The 1,687-nt window shown below is 40.8% G+C and overlaps 1 protein-coding gene across 1 annotated transcript in view; it reads left to right on the top strand.

Annotated features, from left to right (window-relative positions):
* The window catches only part of LOC103810291 (tubby-related protein 4-like), a gene marked incomplete at its 5' end in the record, with an annotated part of 4,190 nt that extends 2,831 nt beyond the window's left edge, over positions 1 to 1,359 (top strand). The window contains one exon of the mRNA XM_009083188.1: positions 720 to 1,359. Coding sequence (XP_009081436.1) covers positions 720 to 836 — 117 coding nt within the window. The remainder of the gene's footprint in view (positions 1 to 719) is intronic.
* Positions 1,360 to 1,687: the final 328 nt, after the last annotated feature.

A 1,687-nucleotide genomic window follows, 5' to 3' on the forward strand; every position in this document is an offset into this window, starting at 1 on the left:
ACAGTGTCCAGTCTAGCTCAAGGATCTTCATTGTAGAGCAGATACAATCTGAGCTTCTGATGCAGCAAATGAAGAACCAGCAATACTAGGCCAAACTTCAGATATTCCCCGCGGAAGAACAATGAACAACCTGATTAGCCTTGCTTTACATTTCAAACAGCTCTCACTGCCCCTTTGCTAATTCGTTCCTGGTGTAATTATGTGCTAGTGAAGTTTGTGCAAAGGGAAACAGAACCGCAAAGAATGCATAGCTTACTGACTGTGAAGTGCTAGAGTGAGGAAATTTGTTATTCCCCTTCCCTGGAAACTCCTTTCTTTGAAATCAAAATCTGTTTTGCTGACGGGCTGATGATAGGATATTTCCATGGGAAATGGTATTTTCCTGCAGGAAGCATGATGCTGGTGTAACACACATCTGCTGAAATATTTGGTGACAATCTACTTACACCAGTGCTGCATGCAGTCTAGCATGTTTTAAAGTCCAATTTACTCTATAGAGTCAAATACTCTATACAGACCAATAGTGCAGAGCTCTTACTCTTCTTTGGCATCATACCCCATTCTGAGTAGCTCCATTCATATTGCCTCAGGAGGTGAGATGTTTGTACAAAGCAGCAAAACAATTTCAGTCTTCTTCTTCTCTGGTTCCTTCTCTGTGGTTTACTTTTCTTAACCTTGTTCTCTTTTTCCTTCCCCTCTCATCTTCTCCCACTTCCCAGGTGATGCAGTTTGGAAGAATTGATGGCAATGCTTACATTTTGGACTTTCAGTATCCATTTTCTGCAGTTCAAGCCTTTGCTGTTGCTCTGGCTAATGTGACTCAACGCCTCAAATGAACAAGCAGAGACTGGAGAGAGGAAAATGTTCACCTTCTCATAAAGTCCAAACCGGAAAATGTCAGGGCAGCCTGCTTTAGGTGTGCAGAGGTGCCTGGGAGTGAAGAAGGCAGTAAAACTGGAAAAGTCTCTTAGTGCCCACCAGAAGGGCATTAACTCTAATCAGTCAAGGGGTGGAGGGTGGGGGGCTGTTTTCTGTTTGGTTTGTTTGTTTGTTTTCTGTTTTGTTTTTTTTTCTTTTTAAGCATTGTGCTGGGTCTCAGAAAGAGCAAAGGGTTGAGAACCATTCAGTGTTACATGGAGAAGTGTGACTTTTGGCTTGTTGTGGTGGTTCTGCCGTGTGTGCTACAGTAGCTGATGTAAGCTCATTGGGGGATTAAAAAAAAGACTGCTCTTTTTGATAGACTGCCTTATATCATGCTGTTCTTTTAAAACAGGGAACATAACTTTTTTCTGGTCCAGTTTGTACTACTACTGCTCTACTACTAAAACACCAGTGATAGCAGCAAAAAATTAAAAAAAAAAAAAGCAGCTATAATACTTGAAGACACATGTTTCTTCTCTGATACCTGCTAATAACTGAGCACCACAGGTTTCCAAGGAGGCTTATATAGGTCAATGTTTAATTTATAAGTAATGATGTATTATTCAGAAGAGAAACAATTGTTGCCAGTGGGTGGTTTGAAAACCCACTGTATCAAAGAAGTTGATGTCTGCTTATTTTGTGTGCTGTTACTGAGGATAAACATCTTTCAGTAGGTGGCAGAAGATAGAGAAGCAAATAATTATGAGCATTGCTTCTTTCGTTAGTGGGATAAACACCTTTGAGTAGGTGACAGAAAACTGGGGAG

The sequence above is a fragment of the Acanthisitta chloris genome, unplaced genomic scaffold (genome assembly GCF_000695815.1).
Source record: "Acanthisitta chloris isolate BGI_N310 unplaced genomic scaffold, ASM69581v1 scaffold40449, whole genome shotgun sequence".
Lineage (NCBI taxonomy): Eukaryota > Metazoa > Chordata > Aves > Passeriformes > Acanthisittidae > Acanthisitta > Acanthisitta chloris.